Source organism: Peromyscus californicus, unplaced genomic scaffold (genome assembly GCF_007827085.1).
Source record: "Peromyscus californicus insignis strain IS unplaced genomic scaffold, ASM782708v3 Scaffold_9__1_contigs__length_137607984, whole genome shotgun sequence".
Taxonomy (NCBI): domain Eukaryota; kingdom Metazoa; phylum Chordata; class Mammalia; order Rodentia; family Cricetidae; genus Peromyscus; species Peromyscus californicus.
In genome coordinates, this window is record NW_026294617.1 from 68,214,519 (window position 1) to 68,237,158 (window position 22,640).

Sequence of the window (22,640 nt, forward strand, 5' to 3'; positions counted from 1 at the left end):
TTAATCCTAGTCTTCTGGAGGCATGGATCTCTGTGAGTTCAAGGCCACACTGGATATAGCCAGGCATGGTGACACACGCCTTCAATCCCAGGCAGTGATGGCAGAAAGCAGAAAGGTATATAAGGCGTGAAGACCAGAAACTAGAAGCTTTTAGGCTTTCAAGAAGCAATTCAGCTGAGATCCATTTGGATGAGGACTCAGAAGCTTTCAGTCTGAGGAAACAGGATCAGCTGAGGAATTGGCAAGGTGAGATGGCTGTGGCTTGTTCTACTTCTCTGATCTTCCAGCATTCACCCCAATACCTGACTCAGGTTTATTTTCATTAATAAGACCTTTTAGAGATTCATGCTACAATGTTCCTCTGTCCTTACTGTACTAAGGGTTAGCGTCCTGGGCCTAAACCATTAAGGGGGCACCTCAGGCTACTCAGGCTACTATGGCTGACAGAATTGTGCCTTTATCCTTGTCACAAATGGATATCTTATTTATTATATACCAAAAAAGAAAAACTATTACTGAGCTTTCACTATTATTCCTGAATCTTTATTGATTATATCAGAATGTAAGCAAGCATCTCTGTAAGGTAGCATGCAGGTTCTTCCCCCTTCTCTATCAGAATACTTGCATAAATGTTGAGGATCCGTTCTCCAGATTTAACTCAACCCCCTTAGCATTCAAAGCTTTTCCCTATGTTGAAAAGCCAGCCAAGCACAAACACACAACCCTCACAGAAGGGAATTTCATAACCTGCGATTATTACTCTGCAGTGACAGCACTTAACTACTGTTTAGCACCTCTCCGGAGTTTCTACATTTACTTATGCACGCATGTGGCGATCAGACAACAACTCAGGAGTTTGTTCTCGCCTTCCACCTTGTGGGCTCCAGGGATCGAACGGAGATCGTCAAGTTTGTCCGCTGGTGCCTTTCTCTGCCGAGCCATTTCTCAGTTCCTAGTCTCGGTTTTTTAAATGCCCCACCACGCTGAGCAGTTTTTCTTTCAACTTTTGCTTGTTTCATAACTCTATAGTTGTCCAAGTGCCTACGTTTTGCCAAGATCAGTGCTATGCTCGTGACCACTAACACCACTAGAACAGAAGGCCCTGCAGCGGACTGGAGCTTCATATCCCCAAGAAAAACAAAAAGAAAAGAGAAAAGTAGAAAAGGCAGTTATGCAAACGACCTTTGGAAAGAACGCTTTCCTTTTTCATAAAAGGTAACTGAACCGTGACGTGGGCTGTAGTCGCGGGAAAATTTCTCCTCAGCTACAGGCTGGGACTCCACGTGAGCAAACTGAATTCGGAGAAAATCGGTTTCTTTTTTTTTTGACTTCAGTGTCGTCCAAGCGGCTAGCTTGCCCACAATAAAGATGGATTCTCCCCAGCGCCGATCTCGCTTTTAAATCAAACACGGCAGACATTTTCCTTAAGGGCAAAGGAGCAAGCCGGAAAAGTCGCCGGCGCGCGTGTCTCAGAAACTCCCGACGCTTTCAATGGCTGAGAGTCCAATCGGAATCCAGATTCCTCACCGGAAGCGTCCTACCTCACGGCCGGAAAGGGCTGTGCGTCAGCGCGTTGGGGCGGAAGTGGCGGGAGGGCGGTGGTGGGTAGTTGGCGGGTGGTTGACTAGAGCCGGCCGCCATGTCCGCAGGGAGCGCGACACATCCTGCAGCTGGCGGGTAAGGGCTTCGCGGGCCGGGCCGGGTAGCGAGCACGGGCCGGGGAGAGGGAGGCCCGGGCGGCTGCGTGTGGGCGGCCAGGCCCCTCAGCGGGGCGCGTCCGGACGCCGAGGCCGGCTTCCGGAGAGAACGTTGAGCAGGCCTCGGGCGCCTGGAGAAAGGCCGGCCCAAGTGCGAGGGAGAAGGGAGCTCGGAGTGTTTCCGAAGGGCGAGCCAAGGAGAAGGCGGACGCGGGAGCACGCCGGGACGACTCGAGTCTGGGACTGGACGGGACGGGGAAAGAATGGTTTTGGAAAGCGGTTGAAAGAAGGGGGACTTTTTTTTGGGGGGGGGCGGCATGTAACTTGAGTTTTCGATCGGGCACTCGGTGATGAGTACGGAACCTGACAGGCGGAATGGAATAATGTGTGCTAAGAGAACCGCACAAAGGCAGGCTGTAGGCCCCAGTATTTTCCTTTTCCTACCTGTAGGCGCCGCAGCAAATGGGACCAACCGGCTCCAGCCCCGCTGCTCTTCCTTCCGCCAGCCGCCCCAGGCGGGGACGTCACCAGCAGCGGGGGCAGCCCGGGGGGCGCCACCACGGCTGCTCCCTCGGGAGCCTTGGACGCCGCTGCGGCGGTGGCCGCCAAGATCAATGCTATGCTCATGGCCAAAGGGAAGCTGAAACCGTCTCAGAATGCCACCGAGAAGGTATTCCAAGTGAAAGACGCTCTCCTGTTTGCAGCTTTGTGGCTTTTCGGTTTCCTAATCATTCGGGCTAATAGAGCGAAGATCACGTGTGGGAGCATGATCCCTTGTTCAGTTGTTTTTGTGAGCGCGAGGGTTTTCGTTTTTTTTTTGTTTTTTTTGTTTGTTTGTTTGAGACAGGGTTTCTGTATACGTAGACAAGGCTGGTCTCCTGCTTGCAGAAATCTTCCTGCCTCTGTCTCTCAAGTGCTGGTGATGACAGGTGTGCTCACACCCTGAGGTCAGGCAGTTTTAATTGATCTTGTTACTTTTATGAACTAGTTTTTGTGCTTATAAAACGTGACTCAATTTTTGTAGTGATTGAAAGCAATCAATTCCTGATACATGAAAGTTCAGGTAAATCATGTGTATGTGTTTAAAAATACTTATGTGTATGTGTATCTTGGTGTATCCTAGCATTTGGGTGTCTATGTAGGGCATCTCAGTCTTCCGTCAGGCTTGGCAGTAACCACCTAAACCCTCTGAGCTTAGCATCTTCCTAACGCTCAGGTGTATGTGTGTTGTATATGGCATGCACAAGTGTTTGTCAGGAGCACACGCACGTGCACATTGCCATGGTGAGCATCAGAGGTTAGAGATAACCTTGGTGTCAGCCCTCACGCCCACCTTGTTTGAGTCAGGGTCTCTGTTGTGTATGTGTCAGGCTAGCTGGCGTTTGAGCTCCAGGGACTCTCCTGTGTCTGTCCCTGTCTTGCTGTAGGGGCCTGGAGATTATAAATGCAAGCTACCGCATTTGGCTTGGTTCATGTATTCTGGGAATTAAAACTCAGTCCTCATGCTTGGCCATCATGAGTGGCCATCTCTCAAGAGCTAAAATAATTTGTAAAAATGTTATTTCTGTAGCCTGGCGGTAGTGGCACACGTCTTTAATCCCAGCACTTGGGAGGCAGAGGCAAGCAAATCTCGAGGCCAGCTGATTTACAGTGAAACTTTGCTTTGCCATAAAATGCAAAATATAAAGCATCATAACTCTAACTCTTAATTTACCTTCTGGTCTGTAGTTTCTTTAATACCATAAAAATATATGAGGTACCAGTTGTGGTGGCACATGCCAGTAGTATTTGCTGAAGGAGGCTGAGGCAGGAGGATCGCCAGTTCAAGGCCAGTGGAGGCTATGCATTTTTTTATACGGGCTGTGGTGGTGGAGGCACACATCTTTAATCCCAGCACTCAGGAGATTGGCAGGTAGATCTCTGAGTTCAAGGCCAGCCTGGTCTACAAAGCAAGTTCCAGGATAGCCAGTGCTGTTATGCAGAGAAACCCTATCTTGAAAAACAAACAAATATATATATCTATATATATCAACAAAACAAAAAACCCCTTGATTGGCTTTTTCTGTTCTGTAGCTGCAGGCCCCTGGCAAAGGCCTAAGTAGCAGTAAAAGCAAAGATGACCTGGTGGTGGCTGAAGTGGAGATCAACGACGTGCCTCTGACCTGTAGGAACTTGCTGACCCGAGGACAGACTCAGGATGAGGTGTGTGTGTGACTTCGGAATCAGGGAGGGGGCCGGGGACTTCAGACACTCCTGAACACAGTGTTGATGGGTGGTTTGGGTTTAACTGCAGAGGATACTAATGAAACAGATGTGGGTGACTTCCCCGGGTCAGAATTTCAGATACAGGACAATTTGTATTTGGTGAAATAAATGGAGTAGTCCTGCTCTGTTCGGGAGAAATGCCTTAAAACCACACCAGAGTTTTATTTTTATTTATTTATTTATTTTTATTTTATTTTTTATTTTTTATTTTTTTGGTTTTTCGAGACAGGGTTTCTCTGTGTAGCTTTGCGCCTTTCCTGGAACTCACTTGGTAGTCCAGGCTGGCCTCGAACTCACAGAGATCCGCCTGGCTCTGCCTCCCGAGTGCTGGGATTAAAGGCGTGTGCCACCACCGCCCAGCGAGTTTTATTTTTAATTCATAGTTATGTGTATTTGTAGTGTTTTAGTACTTGTCTGTCATTTTTAATAGAATGTTTCTACTTTTAGATCAGTCGACTGAGTGGGGCTGCTGTGTCGACTCGAGGAAGGTTCATGACGACTGAGGAGAAGGCCAAAGTGGGACCTGGGTGTGTGTCCTGTGGTTTGGGGAAAACAAGATGTCCACGCCATGTTTTCTTTTCTTAGGGAATCGGTGTTTTGGTTTTTTTTTTTTTGTTTTTTCGAGGCAGGGTTTCTCTGTGTAGCTTTGCGCCTTTCCTGGAACTCGCTTTGGAGACCAGGCTGGCCTCGAACTCACAGAGATCCGCCTGGCTCTGCCTCCCGAGTGCTGGGATTAAAGGTGTGTGCCACCACCGCCCGGCTTTCATTTCACAGTTTTTTTTTTTTTTTTTGGTTTTTCGAGACAGGGTTTCTCTGTGTAGCTTTGCACCTCTCCTGGAACTCACTTGGTAGCCCAGGCTGGCCTCGAACTCACAGAGATCCACCTGGCTCTGCCTCCCGAGTGCTGGGATTAAAGGCGTGTGCCACCACCGCCCGGCTCATTTCACAGTTTTTAAGGAGAGAAAAAAACCATGAAAGAATATTACAATGATTAATGCTTAAACATTGTTCCTGGGCTGGAGAGATAACTCAGTCTCTTAAAGTGCTTATAGTGAAAGCATGAGGAATGGAATTTGAACACCCCAGTACTGTGTTTATAATCTCATCTCTGGATGACTGAGGCAGAAAGATGGATCCCTGGGCTTGCTGGGCAGCCAGAATAGCTGAATTGGTAAGCTCTAGGTCCTATTGAGAGACTTTGTTTAAACAAACAAACCAACAAACCAAGAGTGGCCATTCTGGGCTGAATCGATAACTCAGTAGTTAAGAGCACTTTCTACTCTTGAAGACCTGTGGTCAATGCCCAGCACCACATGGTGACTTACAACCATCTATAACTCCAGTTCCAGGAGATCCAGTATCCTTTTTGGGCCCTCGTGGGCACCAGGTATGCATGTGGTTTATAGACGTGGATGCAGAAGACCCATACACATTAAAAAAAAAAAAACAAAAAACTCCCTAAAAAAACTTGGGTTAACCTCTGGCTTTCTTTGTTCCCTGTACACAGGAACTAACTCACTCTCACTCTCTCTCACTCTCTCTCTCTCTCTCTCTCTCTCTCTCTCTCTCTCTCTCTCTCTAACGCACACATACACCCCTTTCCTATAGAAATTGTCTCCAAGTGTGTGAAGCCTGGTCTTTGTTGTGAGTTCTTGGCTGGTCAGGAATACCTAGGGGGACCCACAAAAGGGCTTGTATTTTGTTGTAAAGCCTACTCCTTCTCCCTCTCCTACTGAGGAGTGAACCTAGTAGTTTACATACTAACTAAACACAGGCTTAAACACTGAGCTACATTTGCAGACCCTTCACTTTTATTTTTTAGCCCGTGATAGTTACAGGTATCTAGTTAACCTCAGTTTTATAGTTTCATGTTTTCCCTTCTATTAGCTGGTATGTAAGATAGCTTTTCTTTCTTTTCCTTTTTTTTCTTTTAATGTTTTGATTTTTTTTTTTAAAGATTTATTTATTATGTATACAGCATGTGTGCCTGCAGGCCAGAAGAGGGCACCAAATCTCATCACAGATGGTTGTGAGCCACTATGTGGTTGCTGGGAATTGAACTCAGGACCTTTGGAAGAGCAGCCAGTGCTCTTAAACTCTGAGCCATCTCTCCAGCCCCTAATGTTTTGATTTTTTTTTTTTTTGGTTTTTTTGAGACAGGGTTTCTCTGTGTAGTTTTGCGCCTTTTCCTGGTTCTAGCTCTGTAGACCAGGCCGCCCGGCAATGTTTTGATTTTTTTTTTGTTTTGTTTTGTTTTGTTTTGGTTTTGGTTTTTCGAGACAGGGTTTCTCTGTGTAGCTTTGCGCCTTTCCTGGAACTCGCTTTGGAGACCAGGCTGGCCTCGAACTCACAGAGATCCGCCTGGCTCTGCCTCCCGAGTGCTGGGATTAAAGGCGTGCGCCACCACCGCCTGGCAATGTTTTGATTTTTTAAGACAGGGTTTCTCTGTGTATCTTTGCGCCTTTTCCTGGATCTCGCTCTGTAGACCAGGCCGCCCGGCAATGTTTTGATTTTTTAAGACAGGGTTTCTCTGTGTATCTGTGTAGAACCAGCTGTCCTGGAACTCACTCTGTAGACCAGGCTGGCCTGGAACTCACAGAGATCCACCTGCCTCTGCCTCACTCTGCTGGGATTAAAGGTCTGTGCCACCACTCGGTATATGTAAGATTTCTTTATACTGTCAGTTGTAAGACAAGGTCTCTTGTAACTCTTCCTGTCCTCCATCTTGATACATAGTTGAGTATGACCTTGAACTCCCGATCCTCTTACAGCGCTAGGATTGCAGGTGCCTATCACCATGCCTGGTGCGCATTCGTCTGTGTTCATGTTCATGTAAGGAGACCACAAGTTGACAATGGGGTGTTTTGGGTTTCCCACTTTCTGAGACGTGCTCTCACTGAACCTGCAAGGCACTATTTTTACTAAACTGACTGGCCAGTGAGTCCCCAAGGACCTTCCTGTCTCCCCACCCCTCCAGTTCCTGACTTTGAGAGCATTCACATCTAGGTCCTCATATTTGTATGACAGACTCTTTTTTTTCTTCTTCACTCTGAGTCATCTAACTAGCTTCTAGTTAGCTAGCTTCCTCCACTCTTTCCTCTTCTCTGTATGTGAGTGCACAAAGCCTGGTACAGGCAAAAGGAGCCAGATTATCTTTATTTTATATTTTGAGCAGTGTCTCTGACTGAAACTGAGACTTAACATTTATGGCTAGGTTGGCTGGCCAGCAAGCTCCTGAGATTTGCCTATCTCTGTCTCTCAACTCTGGAATCATAGGTACAGGTACTAATTTCGAGCTTTTTTGTGGGTGCTAGGAAGTTGAATTCAGGCTTTCTTGCTTCTACAACAAGCACTCTTAACCCACTGGGCTGGCCATTTTTCCAGCCTTCTTAGAATTTTTTAGATCAGGATATCTTTGTAGCCCATTTGATGGTGGTCAACCTCAGACTGATGTGATCTTTTTACCTCAGCCTTTTGAGTGCTAGGATTATAGTTATAAACAACCACACCTGACTTTTATTTTGTATTTTAATTTAATTTATGTTTGTGCGAGCTTGTCTGTCTGCACCATGTGCGGGCAAGTTCCCACAGGGCCAGACAGGAGGGTCAGATTCTCTGGAACCAGACTTGGAGGCAGTTGTGAACAGTCTGGTAGGAGTGCTAGGAATTGAGTGGGGTCCTCTAAAAGAGCAACAGCTGCTCTTAACTGTTGAATAATCTTCTCAGTCTCTGACTTTTTGTTTTTGTCTTTCAAGACAAGGTTTTTCTGTAACCCTAGCTGTGCTGCAACTCGCTCTGTAGACCAGGCTGGCCTCGAACTCAGAGATCTGCCTGCCTCTGCCTCCCAAGTGCTGGGATTAAAGTTGTGCACCATCATGCCTGGCTCAGTCTCTTACTTTTTACTTTAAAACATCTTGCTGAGTTGCCGAGGCTGGTGTCAAACTTGTAGTCCTCTTGGCTCTTAGTAGTACCTGGGATTAGAGGTGTGTATAATGAAACCCAGCATCAATTATCTTTGAGCAATGAGAATAGCTGTAGTCTGGCACTTGAGAGGTGGAGGCAGGAGGATTGCCATGAGTTTGAGACCTATCTGGGGGATATATGGAGACCCTGCCTCAAGAAACAAATAACAAAATTCAAGAATAGATTTCTAAAACTGAGGAGTTTCGTTTTGTTTGATTGGGTTTGATAAGGGTCTGGGCTCAGACTGGCTTTGATGACCATGAGCTTGTGACCCTCCTGCCTCTGCTGCTATCACAGGTACGTGATCATACCCAGTTTATGCAGTTGTGAGGGCTTCAAGGATGCTAGGAAATAACTAACATCAGGCAGGCCCTTTTAAGTGCTGCACCTTAGAATCGATGACCCATTTTACTCTAGGTTTTTTTTTTTTTTTTTTTTTTTTTTCATACTTTTTTTTTTTTTTTTTTTTTTAAGATTTATTTATTTATTATGTATACAGCATGTATGACTGCAGGCCAGAAGAGGGCACCAGATCTTATTACAGATGGTTGCGAGCCACCATGTGGTTGCTGGGAATTGAACTCAGGACCTCTGGAAGAGCAGTCAGTGCTCTTAACCTCTGAGCCATCTCTCCAGCCCCCTTTTTTTTTTTTTTAAATTAACTATTTTTAAGTGTGTTGGTATGAAGGTGTGAGATCTCATGGAACTGGAGTTGTGAGCTGCTGTGTGGGTGCTGGGAATTGAGCCCAGGCCCTCTGGAAGGGCAGCTAGTGTTCCTAACTGCTGAGCCATCTCTCCAACCCTTAACTAGGTTTTGACCAGTTCAGGATCAGCCTTTTTGTGAGTTCATGTGTGCGTGTGGGGGTGAGGACAACCTCAGTTATTGTTCCTCTGAAGCTGTGTTATTTGTTTTGAAATGTATTTATTTTATGTATGTGAGAGTTTTTCTTTTATGTATGTTATGTACAGGAGCTGAGAACCAAACTCAGATCCTCTGCAAAAGCTGGAAGTACTCCTTCCCCCCCTCTGAGATAGGGTTTGTTTGTGTAGCTCTGGGTGTCCTAGAGCTCACTGTAGACCAGGCTGCCCTTGAACTCACAGATATCCATCTGCCTCTGCCTCCTGAGGGCTGGGATTCAAAAAAACCCAAACCACCATGCCTGGTTCTGGTAGCCATTTTCAAAGGCAGGTTGGTTCTCTGCTGGCGGGACTTAAGTAGGCCAGGCTGGCTGACGAGTGAGCCCCCAGGGTCTCTCCTTTCTCTACTTTGTCAGTACTAGAATTGCATACCTGGTCTTTAAAAGTGGGTTTTAAGGGATCAGACTCAGGTCTTTGCTTTACCAACTGATCTGTCTCCGCAGCTCTGGGATCAATCTTTTACATTTCTCTCTATAGGGATCGTCCATTGTATCTTCATGTTCAGGGGCAGACACGGGAGTTAGTAGACAGTAAGTATTTGGCTCATGTGTGACTTCTATGTACGAAACTTGTAAATATCAAAACTATGACAACATCAATGTACTGTCCTTGATAACTGCTCTTTAACTACTGTTTATGAATTTCATCAGTGGTATATGAGGGTTTAGACAGATGGGGGCAGCATATTTGTGTAATCTGAAAATTGAAGTGAGGTTATAGAAATGAACATTGGCCTGTGTTTATAGGCTAGTCAATTCATTCTTTGCTATGGTTAGTTTATTACTAACTGAGCTGTATTTCCAGCCCCTCGTGTAGTATCTCACTGTCTGTAATTTCCCCTAGGAGCTGTAAACCGAATTAAAGAAATAATCACTAATGGAGTGGTGAAGGCTGCCACAGGGACAAGTCCAACTTTTAATGGAGCAACAGTCACTGTCTACCACCAGCCGGCTCCCATTGCTCAGCTGTCTCCTGCTATTAACCAGAAGCCTGCCTTCCAGTCAGGAGTAGGTTTTGGTTGTTAGTTCTACAAAAATGTCTATACAAAATAATACATAGTAAGAAAAACAATGCTGAAGTTCCACCCTGAGAATTACCTGCTTTTTTATCTTGTTTGTTTATATGTATTTTTTGAGGCAGGGTCTTCTGTAGTTCTGGCTGTCTGGGTTTTGGAATTGAAAGCATGTAAGCTAGGCTGCTGTTGGTATTCTAAAATGTTATGGACTATCTAATGCCATCTAAATACATATCTTCAGAATGAGGATTTAAAAGGGGCGTTGGTAGGTCAAAGGGTATACATATTGTGTAGTGTAAAGATAGTGTTTTAAGTTGCATTTAAAAACTGACAGTTGGAGGACCAAGAAGGCTGAGTCTGATGAAGCAAGACTTTGCTGATACATTCCTCCTAGACAAAGGGGTGGTGAGAGCAGCCCTTACTGGAGAAACCCACAGGGCGGACTGTACTACCCAACATTTTCCTGTGCTGTCTTTGCAAATTTTTTTTTTTTAAATTTAACATCTGTTGAAGAAAAGTGGGTATACTTACTCAACACTATTCTGGTGTGTGTGTGTGTGTGTGTGTGTGTGTGTGTGTGTGTGTGTTACTGACTAGAATAATTTATTTTGTAGTTGAGGGAGTGAGATAGGTACATGAACATGAAAGGTTTTAGGTTTTGTAGTTTTTTTTTTTTTTTTTTTTTTTTGGTTTTTCGAGACAGTGTTTCTCTGTGTAGCTTTGCGCCTTTCCTGGATCTCACGCTGTAGACCAGGCTGGCCTGGAACTCACAGAGATCCGCCTGCCTCTGCCTCCCAAGTGCTGGGATTAAAGGCGTGTGCCACCACCGCCCGGCCAGGTTTTGTAGTTTTGTATTGCTAGTTTGGTCAAACAGGGCTTTGAATATGCTAGGCAAATACTCTTCCCCTAAGCTATACTTCTGTTACCATAAGTTCTCATCATGTACCCCAGACTAGCTCAGCAACCTTGACTTCTGTTGCTTCTGCCTCTCCCTAAGTGCTAGAATAGGTGCCACCATGCTTGTTTTTTTTTTAATGCACTGCTGGGGTCCAGCCAAGGGCTTCATGCATGCTGGGCTACCACCCTGCTAACTGGTATATCCCCAGCCCCACAAATCTAATCTTTATTAAGATACAGGTCTTAGAGCCGGGTGTGGTGGCATACACCTTTAATCCCAGCACTCTGGAGGCAGAGGCAGGTGGATCTACTGAGTAAGTTCCAGGACAGCTAGGACTACACAGAGAAACCCGTCGTGAAAAACAAACAAAAAAACCTCAAAGATATAGGGTCTTAGAAGTTCCTAGCTGTATTTGAACTCACTATGTCACAAAGAATGACAAGAAACTTATGATCCCCCTGCTTCCACCTCCATGTCAGGAATTATCACCATATGCTACCATGTCCTATTTATGTGGTGCTAGGCAAGCATTCTACACCGATCAAGCTACATTCTTAGACACTAGAACCTCCTTGAAAGCTGGGCATATGGCCCAGGCCTTTTTCCAGTTTATATGCTGTTGCTATGAGAAACATGACCAAAAGCAACTTGAAGACAGGGTAAATCTCAGCTTTCAGGGTATATTCCATCATGGATGGATGCCAAGAGAGAAAGGCAAGCAGGAACCTGTGGAGGAATGCTGCTCACTGGCTTGCTTTCGTAGCTTGCTCAGCTCCCTCCCTCCTTTCTTCCCTCCTTCCCTCTTTTCCTTTCTCTCCCTTGCTTTCTATTTTTTTCTCCCTGAGATAAGGTTTCTCTGTATAACAGCCCTGGCTGTCCTGGATCTCACTCTGTAGACCAGGCTGGCCCCAAACTCAGAGATCCGCCTGCCTCTGCCTCTTGAGTGCTGGGATTAAAGGTGTGCTCCACCACTAGCTGGCTCTCCGTTCCTTTTTTATATATCTAAAATATGTTAACTAGGATGGTTCCCACTCATTTTGAGTTTAGTGCTGCTTCCTCCTTGGAGGAGCATCCCTCTGTCAGCTTTGATTTTCCTCCTTTAATCTGACAGAAGACCATGGAGCAGCCAACACACAAGACTACTGTTTGTGCATGGCTAAAGACCATGGGGATTTGATAGCATCCTGGGCATTTCCCATCCATAAAGTAGGAATCGGGGCTCTGCACCAGGTACTGCTTCTTGTGTTTCCTCTTCTGGAAAGGGATGATGGAGAGCCTTTGTGAGAGACACAGTCTCAGTTCACTACCAGAAAAGCTCAGCTGTGGCTCCCCTCCCCAATTTCCCTCCTAGGGTAGCAGTATATAGCTCTGGCTGTCCTGGAACTTCAGTGGACCAGGCTGGCCTCGAATTCGCAGAGATCATCTGCTTCTGCCTCCCTGAATGTTGGGATTAAAAGCATATGCCATCACAATGGGCTCAGCTATCTTTTTTTTCCTTTTGTTTTGTTTTTTGTTTTTCAAGACAGGGTTTCTCTGGGTAGCTTTGTGCCTTTCCTGGAACTCACTCTGTAGCCCATGCTGGCCTCGAACTCACAGAGATTCTCCTGCTTCTGCCTCCCGAGTGCTGGGATTAAAGGTATGCACTACCACTGCCTGGCTTCAGCTATCTTTTTAACACAGCGCAGTTCTACCTGCCTAGGGTTGGGTTTTCTGCATCAATTAACAATCAAGAAAATGTCTTATAGAGTGCCCATAAGCAGTCTGATAGAGGCAACTCTTAAATTGAGGTTCCTTCTTCTGAGGTATGTTAATAGTTAACTATTAGCAGCCACAAGTCTAACCTTGATCAACTTGGTGTAAACACACCACTGTTAAGTTTCCTTAGGAGGCTGAGGGAAGAGGGTTGAGATTATGAGACCAGCCTAGGCTGCATAGGGAATTTCAGGACAACTGAGCTGTGGCTTCACCTTTTCTCCAAAAGGTAATCTTGGAGATTATGATAGAAATTTTTGAGGATCCATGTGTAAGTGACCCTAAGTATATACAGGATTATACTACTTTGTATAATAGTTTTCTACAAGCTTATTTCATTATTGTTCCTCTATACTAATCAAAATATTCTGTTCTCTTACAGATGCATTATGTTCAAGATAAATTATTTGTGGGACTAGAACATGCTGTGCCCACATTTAATGTTAAGGAGAAAGTGGAAGGTCCAGGCTGCTCCTATCTGCAACACATTCAAATTGAAACAGGTGCCAAGGTCTTTTTACGAGGCAAAGGTTCAGGCTGCATTGAGCCAGCATCGGGCCGAGAAGCGTTTGAACCCATGTATATTTATATCAGGTATGGATAAGAGCAGAGAACTTACAAATCCTCCTCACTACAGGCTGGACTACTTCATAAAGAACAAGAGAAAATAGACTGTAATAATGTGAAATTCTGGTGTGGTGAAGGTCTGTAATCCTTGCACTCAGATGTGGAAACAGGAGAATCAGGATTCCAAGGTCATCTTTGTGTATGTGATGTCTTGTAACTCTTTATAACTAGTTAATAGAAATTACTAAATTGTTGGAATGGGGAAGATGGTTCCCCAGTTATGAGCACTTGGTGTTCTCCCTGAGAACATGGGTTTGGTTCCTAGCACTCAGGTAGAATGGATTATATCCATCTGTAAATTGAGTTCCGGGGGATATGCCTTTGGCCTCTGAAGGCACCTGTACACGAACATACCTTTATTTTTTTCTTTCTTTTTTGTTTTTTTGGAGACAGGGTTTCTCTGAGTAATAGCCCTGGCTGTCCTGGAACTCTGTAGCCCAGACTGGCCTCAAAGTGAGACAGATCTGTCTACCTCTGCCTCCTGAGTGCTTGGATTAAAGGAATGGGCCACTGCCACCCAGCATACCTACATATAATGAATATGTATTAATGATGCATATATATAATTTTAAGAATTTAGAATAGCTTGGGTTGGACAGATGGTTCAGCAGTTAAGAACACTTACTGTTCTACAGGACATGGGTTTGATTCCTAGCACCTAAATGGTGGCTCACAACAGTCTGTGACTCAAGTTCCCCTTGGGTCAACACCCTCTTTTTGGCCTTCACAGGCAATTTACATATTTAGTACAAAGATCTATACAGACAAAACACTTTTATACATAAATTAAAAATAAAGGAATCTATTTTTAAATTTTTTTTTTAAAAGTTGAATTAGAAGGGTTAATTGTGGGTTGGGCGATGGTGGCACACACCTTCAATCCTGCATAGCCCTGACTGTCCTAGAACTCAGTCTACACCAGGTTGGCCTGCCTCCAGAGTGTTGGGATTAAAGGCATGCATCAGCACCACACCTGTCTTAAGCTGTTTTATTTTAATGTTTGGACAGGATTTCATGTAGATTGTACTGATCTTGAATTTATCATGTAGTCCAGGGTGACTGAATTTCTGATCTTCCTGTCTCTACCTTCCACGTGCTGAGATTATGAGTGACACCAGAATCAGTTTTTCTCTTCCCCCTCCTCTCTTTTATTTTTTGTGTTTAAATGTTTTGTCTACTCGTGTGTATTTGTACTTTGTACCTGGTGCAGAAGGAATCCAGAAGAGATACCGAATCACCTGGAACTGGAGTTAAGGATGGTTGTGAACTACTATGTAGGTTCTGGGAATCGAACCCAGGTCTTTTGGAAGAGCAGTAACTGCCCTTAACTGCTGAACAGTTTCTCCAGCCCCAATCCCCCATTGTCTCTTTATATCAAAAAGTACCATTATCCAAGAAGGGGTACTATAAAATATATGTGGCAATGGTATATTAGTTATAACTTAAAAGACTTATTTTGCTAAACATGTGTGGTGTTGTATCCACTTAATACTAGCACTTGGGATGCAAAGGCTGATTTACACAGTTCCAGGACTGTCAGAGCTACATAGTGAGACTCTGTTTCAAAATGACAAAAATAAACAAACCAAATAAGGCCTTATGTTTGTGTTCCTTTTAAATGGCTGCAGAGGGCTAGATTTGAGCTATAATGAATATACTAAAGTAAGTGTGTATAATAGCATAAAAAGAGAAAATAAGACTGGTATTTTATTCTTTTGATCTTTTGATTTTGTGGTTTATTCTTTATTTGTAGTCATCCCAAACCTGAAGGCCTGGCTGCTGCCAAGAAGCTCTGTGAGAATCTCTTACAAACAGTGAGTTTGTTTGTATGGCTGGGGATTGAAATCAGGGTACCATGTGTACAGTTGTGGACTCTAGCACTGACCTAAAACCAGCTCCTCCTGGACATGATCTTTAAAAAGTAAATTAAGATGTATCATAGTTTCATTAAATTGTAATTAAGCTATGTTAAAACTTAACTGCAAGCCAGGCCTTGGTGACACATACCTTCAATCCCAGCACTCTGGAGGTAGAGGCAGGCAGATGTATCTCTGATGTGCTAGAAGTCTACATTACATATAGTGATGCTGACTGTACTGGCTAATTTTATGTCAACTTCATGAAACGTAGAGTCACTAGAGGGGAGGAAGCCTCAATTGAGAAAATACCTCTGAGATAGGACTGGAGAGCCAGGCGGTGGTGGCGCATGTCTTTAGTCCCAGCACTCAGGAGGCAGAGGCAAGTGGATATCTGAGTTTGAGGCCAGCCTGGTCTACAGAGCGAGTCCTAGGACAGGCTCCAAAGCTACACAGAGAAACCCTGTCTCAGAAAAAACAACCACCACCACCACAACAACAACAAAAAAACACCAAAAAGGGGAGGGGGCTAGAGAAAGATAAGACTGTAGGACATTTTCTTAATTAGTGATTGATGGGGGAAGGCCCAGGCCATTGTGGATGGTGCCATCCCTGGGCTGTTGGGTTTTATGAGAAAGTAGGCTGAGGAAACCCTAACTAAGACACTGACCATGGCAGTAATTTAACATGGAATGTTAGACTAGTGTCTTTGATTATACGGACTATTTGTGTAGCAAATGAGCACAAAGGAAAAGTATAACAATGATTTCACTAGTTGGTGACAGTTGAGAAAATGTATTTAAGTTAGCCAAGTGTTGGCACACGTTTCTAATCCCAGTACTCGGGAAGTAGAGGCAGACAGATTTGTGTGCTCAAGGACAGTCTGTTCTACATAGCAAGTTCCAAGCTATCCAGAGTTGCACAGTGAAACCCTGTCTAATATAATAAAATAAAACACAAACAAAACAAAATGCACTTGAAGAAACTGATAGATGTCATTACCAAATCATTTGAATAGGTTAGTTAACGTAAATACTGAAATTCTTTCAGCCTCTCTTGCATTCCAAATAAACTCCTAGTGAAAACCTCTAGAGGCTTTGAGGTTAAGAACACTTAGGCTCTTGAAAAGGATGCATGTTTCATGCACAACTACATGGTGGCTGAAAAGCATCTGTAGGCATGAACATGGTGCACATACATGCGGACAAAACAACTCATACACCTAAAAGAAATCTTAAATGCCTAAAACATTGAAGCTGATGGTTACTTAAAGAAAACTACCAAACTTATGAAATGACTGTAGGTTTGCAGTAACTATACTCTGTTACGTCAGAATTTTAGATACACTGGTGTGCTCTAGGCATACATTCTAGAGCTCTCACATTTATGACTAAAAGCTCTTTACAGCACTAAAGTACCAGAAGTACCTTTCACTGAACCTGTACTTTACCAGCTTGCCTGGACTACCTGGCCAGTAAATTGTTCCCTGCCAGTGCTGGGGTCATACATCCCTGACTTATTTTCTAATTTGAGTGCAGGGTTATGTAAACTCTGTCCCCAGTGCTTGCATAGCAAGATTCTCACCCACAGAGTCCTCAGCCCCTAATTCTTTTTACTTGATAAACAAATAACCTTAGGGCTCCTTTAGTAGCAACAAATGGGGGTGGGGGGTGGTATATTGGTTGTGCAGATGCAAAGAACCAATTGGGAAGAAGACTTAATATTTTTTGCTGCTGTTGTTGTTTTTGTTTTTTTTTTTGAGACAAGGTTTCTTTGTGTGTAGCCGTGGTTGTCTTGGAACTTACTATGTAGACCAGGCTGGCCTTGAACTCACAGAGATTCTCCTGCCTCTGCCTCCTGAGTGCTAGATTACTACCACACCTGGCAATAAATGAATTCTTAGCATTTAGGCTAATAACTTGGAATTTTCGTCATTTCTCTAATTCCGTGGGTTTCTGGATGATTTTGTGCCCCAGGATTGAGTAGTTTGGGTATTTAGGATTGTGTTTCTTGCTGATAGTTCCCTTAATTCATATTCATACCAGAGCATAGGGGAAATACTTTAATTCATTATTGCTTTGGTTTTTGTATATAATCATACCCCTATAAATATGACATCACTTGGGACTGGCCTTTATTAACTTCCATTTTACCCTACTTTTCCAGGTTCATGCTGAATATTCTAGATTTGTGAATCAAATTAATACTGCTGTACCTTTACCAGGTGTGTATGGCTTAAAGTGTTAAAATATTTTGGTAATGATAGTTATGGTTAAGTGTGATCCTGAGGCTAGACTAGTTGTGCCAGGACACTGGTGGTGTTCCCTTCAACTTAGCGTAATTTAGAAAGTCATCCATGCCTCAGTGTTTATCTTCCTGGGTGTTGTTTAATAATCAGGTAAAATGTTTCATTTTGCTGCAGCTGATTAAACACTTTTTTTCTTCCCCCTCAGGCTATACACAACCCTCTGCTATAAGTAGTATCCCTCCTCAACCACCATATTATCCATCCAATGGCTATCAGTCTGGTTACCCTGTTGTTCCCCCTCCTCAGCAGCCAGTTCAGCCTCCCTATGGAGTACCAAGCATAGTGCCACCAGCTGTTTCATTGGCACCTGGAGTCTTGCCAGCATTACCTACTGGAGTCCCACCTGTGCCAACACAGTATCCGATAACACAAGTGCCACCTCCAGCTAGCACTGGCCAGGTAGGATGCCAGCGTGTGCAGTATGCTGTTGTTGAACTTCTGAAAAACTGGGGGAAGTGCTTTCTAGAAGTCAATCCTATTCTGTATTGTGCCCTGTTGTCTTTTCTGTCCCCACACCAACTTCCTGAGGACCTTGGGATGATGCGTGTGTGTAACATCCTTAGTTCCCACGGTTTTTAGTCAGCTTCACAAGCCTTGCCCCCAGATAGCTGTTTCAAGTGGGGATCATTGGCTTTCTTCTTTTTTTTTTTTTTTAAAAATTTATTTATTTATTATGTATACAATGTTAGGCCTGCACGCCAGAAGAGGGCACCAGATCTCATTACAGATGGTTGTGAGCCACCATGTGGTTGCTGGGAATTGAACTAAGAACCTCTGGAAGATCGGCCAGTGCTCTTAACCTCTGAGCCATCTCTCCAGCCCCTCATTGGCTTTCTATAAAGCACTCAATGACAAATGTCTTAGACTGTGGGGCTGTACAGTCTGTGTCAAGGTACTCTTGTTGCTGCTGTACAAAAGCTGTAGAAAATGCCTGTTGAGTGTGAATTTATTCTTTTAATTACGATATGAGGGGCAGGTCAGAGTTAGTTTCCTGCCCTTAGCTTTATGATCACAAGGGCATAGAAAACTTGGGAGGCAGAAGTAGGTGGATCTCTTCGAATTTCAGGCCAGCAAGGACTACATAGTGATACCCTATCTCCAAAAAAAAAAAAAAAGAAAAAAAAGACAAATCCAGGTTTTGTGCTTGGGATTCAGTTTTGGGAAGGCAGAGACAGGTCAATCCTGGGGCCCACTGGCCAACTTAGCTTACTTGGGGAGTTTCTGGTCAACAAGAGACCGTGTGTCCAAAAAAAAAAAAAACCCAGGTGGAAGCTTGGGAGATGGCACAGTGGTTAGTGCTTTCGATTCTTGCAGAGAACCTCCACACTAGGCTGCGTACTGCTACCTGTAATTCCAGTTCCAGGGGGATTTTCAGCCTTTTCCAACCTTGAATGTGTGTGGCTCGAGGGAGGGATTTGTCTGTGTGTGCAGTTGCCTACAGAGGCTATTTGAGGGTTTCACTATGAAGTTCTGACTCGCTCTATAGATCAGGTCATCCTTAAACTCACAGAGATCAGTCTGCTTCTGCCTCTGCCTCTGAGTGCTGGATTAAAGGTGTGTGCCACCACCCACAGCTGTTAGTGCATAGCACTCTGGAATAGTTAAGCCTGTCTTCCACCCAGAAGGCTGTGAATGATACATGGTGACCTTTTGCTATTCTATGGAGCCAGGCTTCACCTGAATCCCCCCCCCAAATCCTAGGCATCCTCTTAGTCACTAGAACTTATTTATGCTTATTACAAATCCTTCCTCCCTAGGCTCTCAGCCTGAACACTGTTTCTCGGTCAGTAGAAACCAAAGCTTCGCCGGGCGGTGGTGTCGCACGCCTTTAATCCCAGCACTCGGGAGGCAAAGGCAGGTGGATCTCTGTGAGTTCGAGGCCAGCCTGGTTTACAAAGTGAGTTCCAGTACAGGCTCCAAAGCTACAGAGAGAAACCCTGTCTCGAAAAACAAAACAAAACAAAACAGAAACCAAAGCTTCGTTGTCACCTGGAAACTTTTTCCCAAAGTTTCGTTGTGTTTAAATGTGTTACTTGTTGTAAACTGTTAAAGATAATGAAGACATGCAAGTTAATGGTTAGTAACCTTCCAAATGATTAAATTTTTCAATGTGTTCAGAACTGTCCTTACGGTCATCCTAAGTACAAGTATAATTCATGAGTGCAAGCTTTATTAAAAAGTAACAAAAAACAGGTGGTTTGTTTAAAATCAGGTATACTTACTTAATAAATGGTTCTTAAAATCCTCAGAATTATGCTTCATATAACATTTAAAGTGTTTAATCATTGATACAAAGCTTACTGTTGCTTTGTCAGTTTAACATCAGCATTAACAAAATAAGAAAATTTATCTTTATTACTAAAACTTAAAATTCGCATTCCTTTTTATTTGGGGGGGGGCGTTTGAGACAAGATTTCTCAGTGAAACAGCCGTGGCTGTCCTGGAACTCACTCTGTAGACCAGGCTGGCTTTGAACTCACAGATCTACCTACCTCTGCCTCCTGAATGCTGGGATCGAAGGCGTGCACTGCCGCCACCACCACCACCTGGCAAAATTCATATTCTTGTACAATATAAAAAATTTAATAATAAAAATGTGAACAGGCTTAAGATGAATTTAAAAAAAATAAATGGTAGTAAATTAAAATCCAAAAGATTTGAAAATATTAAGAAATATTTAATAAATATTTAATGGCTTAAAAATGCAAACATAATTACATGTTTCTTAAAATCTCTTGGAGGCCAAAGGGGATTAAACCAAAAATGTGTTCCATAGAAATTAGATGACTTGAAAGTTTTCTCCTAAAATCATAGTTTTGGTACAGCCTAAAAGTTTTTACATCAGACTATCTACTAAATACTAAAGTCTTAAAGCCTTCCAACAAATTCTTCCTCTGTGAAACTGTTAGACTTCAATATTGTTCATGTTTTTACTTCATTTGCAGTATCGGCTGGATATGTATTTTAATGCTTGTGTAGTAAAACTTGGTTGTTTTCTCCTTCAGGATTTTCTGATTATTTCTCAGGTACTTCTAAATATCCTATCACCCAGTAAAAAAGTCTTCTTGGGCTCAAAATTGAAATTGTCCTAGCTGGGCAATTAACCATTGTTAATTTTTGTTTTTAAGTGTTTTTTGTTTTGTTTTGTTTTTTTTCCGTTTTTCGAGACAGGGTTTCTCTGTGTAGCTTTGCGCCTTTCCTGGGACTCGCTTGGTAGCCCAGGCTGGCCTCGAACTCACAGAGATCCACCTGGCTCTGCCTCCCGAGTGCTGGGATTAAAGGCGTGCGCCACCACCGCCCGGCCAAGTGTTTTTTTTTTTAAAATAATTTATTTTATTATTATGTACATTGGTGTTTTGCCTGCATGTATGTCTGTGTGAGGGTGTTAGATCTTGGAGTTACAGACAGTTGTTAGCTGCCATGTGGATGCTGGAAATTGAACCTGGGTCCTCTGGAAGAACAGTCAGTGCTCTTAACCCTTGAGCCGTCTCTCCAGCCCTTGTTTTTAGGTTTTATGCTTGCCCTTGGTCTGATAAATGATCAGACTCTGGCAAGGATGGTAATTAAAAGGGGCCTGCAAAAGCCTATCCTCTATTAAAGCCATTATTTTATATAATATAAAGGCATTATTTTATTCTAAGCTTCTAATGCATAATTAGTAATGAGTAGACACCAGCTTGACACCTGGAACTTCAGCTGTCTTTGTCTGGGACCTTCTCTGCTGTCAGGTATATAGAAATCTGTACTAAAATTTACTAAGGGCATGCATAATATCTCCTCCTATCTAGTCAGCTTCAGAGCACAGTTACAGGTGTGACATGGGTCTCTGGGGGCTCCAGAAAACTATATATGGAATTATACATTTTCTTTTCTAGGACCCATTACAACTAATGATAATGGTCCAATTTATACTAGCAAAGGGTTTAATAAGTTTTGCAGTTATAAAATGTTAGTTGCAGCTGGATGTGGTGGTGCATGCTTATGATCCCAGTATTTGGGAAGTAGAGGCAGGTGAATCTCTGTGAATTTGAGGCCAGACTGGTCTACAAAGCAAGTTCCAGGACAGCCAAGGCTGTTAACACACAGAAACCCTGTCTCGAAAAACAAATAAATAAAAAAATTATGTCATGTTACTTAAAAAATCTCTTATAGTCCATAGGGTAAAACTGTTATGGAACACTATTAATAGTTAATTAAAAGATATATGGCTCCACCCACCTGTATCTCCAAATACTATTCTATACTTTTAGTTTACATTTAAAATTTTTGTTGCTGTGGAGGGAAAAGGCCCGTGTGCACACATAGATAAGCCCTGGAGAAGCCAGGAAAAGTTAATCATGCAGGCTTGTCTCTTCAAAGGAAGATGTTTACCCTGTCTTCCTCCCAGAACCCTGGGAAAGGATGTAGTTTACAACCTGGCAGTCCTTTGCCCTCTGTAGGGTCAGGCGTCACCTGTATCCCCAGAATATCATTTTGTTTATCCTAGAATTTCACCCTTAACTATCAAGTATTTCTTCTCAGTACTTAATACCCTTCCTATGAGAGATACCAGCTGTATTTACTACAGCCAGAGTAACTTCTGTTAACTTAGGGCCAGGCCAATCATGGCCCACAGGCATTATTAACGTTTTCCTCATTCTCCCTAGACCCTTATCTTGAGCATTGTTTCTGATTCAACAGTACCCATATTTATGGAAGAAGCCATATGTGCTTTGTAGTGCTTCGGTGAAAACATGTCTTAAGCTCTGTTGTACTCACGGGAATGAGTTAATTGTCATCAGGAAACTTTTTCTCAGAATTGTGCTGGGCTTAAATATGGCTAAAATATACCTGCTAACTAAGTGAAGCTGGACCAAGTTTTATTCTTACATCACCCAGATTGTTTCCCTGCTGGCTGTGACGCTTTCAGGGATTCCCTCAATCCTCACATTTCACTTTAAAGGGTGATGTTTTTTGTTCCCCAAAAGCATTTTTCCCTAAAAGAGACACATCTTAATGTTTACGATAGATGGAAAGGTCTAGAGACTAATCAGTGGAAAGGCCCTGATGTTCTTTTAACATTAGGGAGAAGTTACGCTTGTTTATTTCCAGAAAATGAAGTCTCAGATGATTCCCACTTCAGTCCATCTGACCAGGGTAGTATCCCAGAGTCCCCTAGATAACTGAAATGTGCTAAGATAGATGAAAAACCCATCCAGAGGAATTGCCCCAAAAGAAAGAGTAGATGGCTTGTGGAGATATCCAGACTAATTTAGCAAGCTAAGACTTTGGGGAAATAGCAAGGCTACAATACTACTGACCCAAAAGTGGTGCTGTTAGCTTTACTCATTGTATTGCATGT

General features: G+C 43.4%; 1 protein-coding gene and 1 non-coding gene across 2 annotated transcripts in view; both read left to right on the top strand.

The window, feature by feature from the left end:
• Positions 1-1,550: 1,550 nt before the first annotated feature.
• The window catches only part of Khdc4 (KH domain containing 4, pre-mRNA splicing factor), a 31,923-nt gene continuing 10,833 nt past the window's right edge, over positions 1,551-22,640 (top strand). Inside the window, exons 1-10 of the mRNA XM_052732278.1 lie at positions 1,551-1,677; positions 2,148-2,367; positions 3,771-3,899; positions 4,410-4,489; positions 9,321-9,373; positions 9,687-9,850; positions 12,891-13,102; positions 14,889-14,949; positions 17,158-17,215; positions 17,445-17,698. Of these exons, the coding sequence (XP_052588238.1) occupies positions 1,640-1,677; positions 2,148-2,367; positions 3,771-3,899; positions 4,410-4,489; positions 9,321-9,373; positions 9,687-9,850; positions 12,891-13,102; positions 14,889-14,949; positions 17,158-17,215; positions 17,445-17,698 (1,269 nt within the window). The 5' untranslated portion in view covers positions 1,551-1,639. The remainder of the gene's footprint in view (positions 1,678-2,147; positions 2,368-3,770; positions 3,900-4,409; positions 4,490-9,320; positions 9,374-9,686; positions 9,851-12,890; positions 13,103-14,888; positions 14,950-17,157; positions 17,216-17,444; positions 17,699-22,640) is intronic.
• On the top strand, positions 10,192-10,319 carry LOC128106815 (small Cajal body-specific RNA 4). Its single transcript, XR_008216862.1, has one exon. It is a non-coding gene; the product is annotated as a small Cajal body-specific RNA 4 (non-coding RNA).